This window comes from Theropithecus gelada, unplaced genomic scaffold (assembly GCF_003255815.1).
Source record: "Theropithecus gelada isolate Dixy unplaced genomic scaffold, Tgel_1.0 HiC_scaffold_6736, whole genome shotgun sequence".
Classification (NCBI taxonomy): domain Eukaryota; kingdom Metazoa; phylum Chordata; class Mammalia; order Primates; family Cercopithecidae; genus Theropithecus; species Theropithecus gelada.
The window spans coordinates 1,173-2,535 of NW_020263407.1; the positions used below are offsets into that span (position 1 = coordinate 1,173).

Here is a 1,363-nt window from a genome sequence, read left to right on the forward strand (position 1 = left end):
AGGGACAGATTGGTGACAGAGAGAAGCAACTTGACCTTGAGAACCCTTGCTCCTTCCCACTCTGTGAAGCTTCCTCCACTACACAGGGCTCGGGGGCTGAGGGAGCCTCCTCCCCACATTCCAGGCCGGACCCGGGGTCAGCCATGAGAAATCAGAACAACACAGAGAAGAGAGCCTGTAGAGACACACTGGGGAGGTCCAGCGGGAGAATCTGGGATTTGCTTGTGCCCATTGGACACAGGCTGGGATAGAAAATTCCTTCCTGGCTCTTCTCTGAAAACCAGACAGACTCCACCTCAAAACGTGATGTCGGCGCTCGTGGATCCACTTACCGTAGACTGTGATCGCCGTGACTGTGGTCCTGTTGAGGCCAGTGGCTGAGTTATGGGCTTGGCACATATAGGATCCGCTATTATTCACGGTGATGTTGGGGATAAAGAGCTCTTGTGTGGATTGCTGGAACACCCCATTGACAAACCAAGAGTACTGTGCAGCTGGGTTAGAGGCTGCGTGGCAGGTGAGGTTCAGATTTTCCCCTGCTCTGTAAGGTGTGTTTAGAGGGGAAATGGTGGGCGCATCCGGGCCATCTGGAGCAAAGAGAATAAAGCCACAGGTGATGTTGTCAGAGGGAAGTGGAAGTTCCTGGTCTATGGAAGGACCACGGTGTCCCTCTAAGCTGAGTCACAATCCTAAAGTCTCAACCAAACCCCTCTTGTATCTACTGAGCCTGAGTCTGAGACATTCACCTGTTTCTCCCATCACAGGGTGTGGACCCCGAGCCTCCCCGGACAGGAGCAGCCCCTCCCCTCCTATTCTTGATCAAGACTTGGTCTGCCCAGGTTTTTCTGGGGCAGAAAGTCACAGACAGTCTGGATGTCCAGGGGTGAGGGTCTGTGTACTTGAACCTGAGAGGGACTGAGAGGCCCGGCCTCTGACCCTGTGGATTTGGGCCGGCAGCCTGGGCCAGAGAGGAGCAGAGATACTCACAGGTGACATTCAGGGTGACTGGGTCGCTGCGTCTGACACTCACTGGGTTCTGGGTTTCACATTCGTAGGATGTTGTGTCATTTCTTGGAATATTGAATAGAGTGAGGGTCCTGTTGTGATTGGACAGCTCCAGCCTGGAACTGACCCAGAGGCTCTGATTGTTTACCCACCACAGGTAGGTTGTGTCCTGAGTCTCAGGTTCACAGGTTAAGGTCACAGCATCCTTGTCCTCTATGGGGCTGGAGTTGTTGCTGGTGATGTAGGGCTTGGGCAGCTCCGCTGTGAAGATAACAGAGAGAAGATTGCCCTGTGTGGCACCTTTGATTCCTCACAGGCATCTTTCAATCAGAGTTGGCATCTCCCACCCCTCAGCCCA

General features: G+C 53.8%; 1 protein-coding gene across 1 annotated transcript; it reads right to left on the reverse strand.

The window, feature by feature from the left end:
- Window positions 1-332: 332 nt before the first annotated feature.
- Window positions 333-1,266, reverse strand: LOC112617941 (carcinoembryonic antigen-related cell adhesion molecule 6-like; the record flags this gene model as incomplete). Its single annotated transcript, XM_025374594.1, has 2 exons — window positions 333-587; window positions 988-1,266. Coding segments are annotated over 2 exons (534 nt in total), but the record flags the coding sequence as incomplete, so codon positions are not given.
- Between the last annotated feature and the right edge of the window lie 97 nt (window positions 1,267-1,363).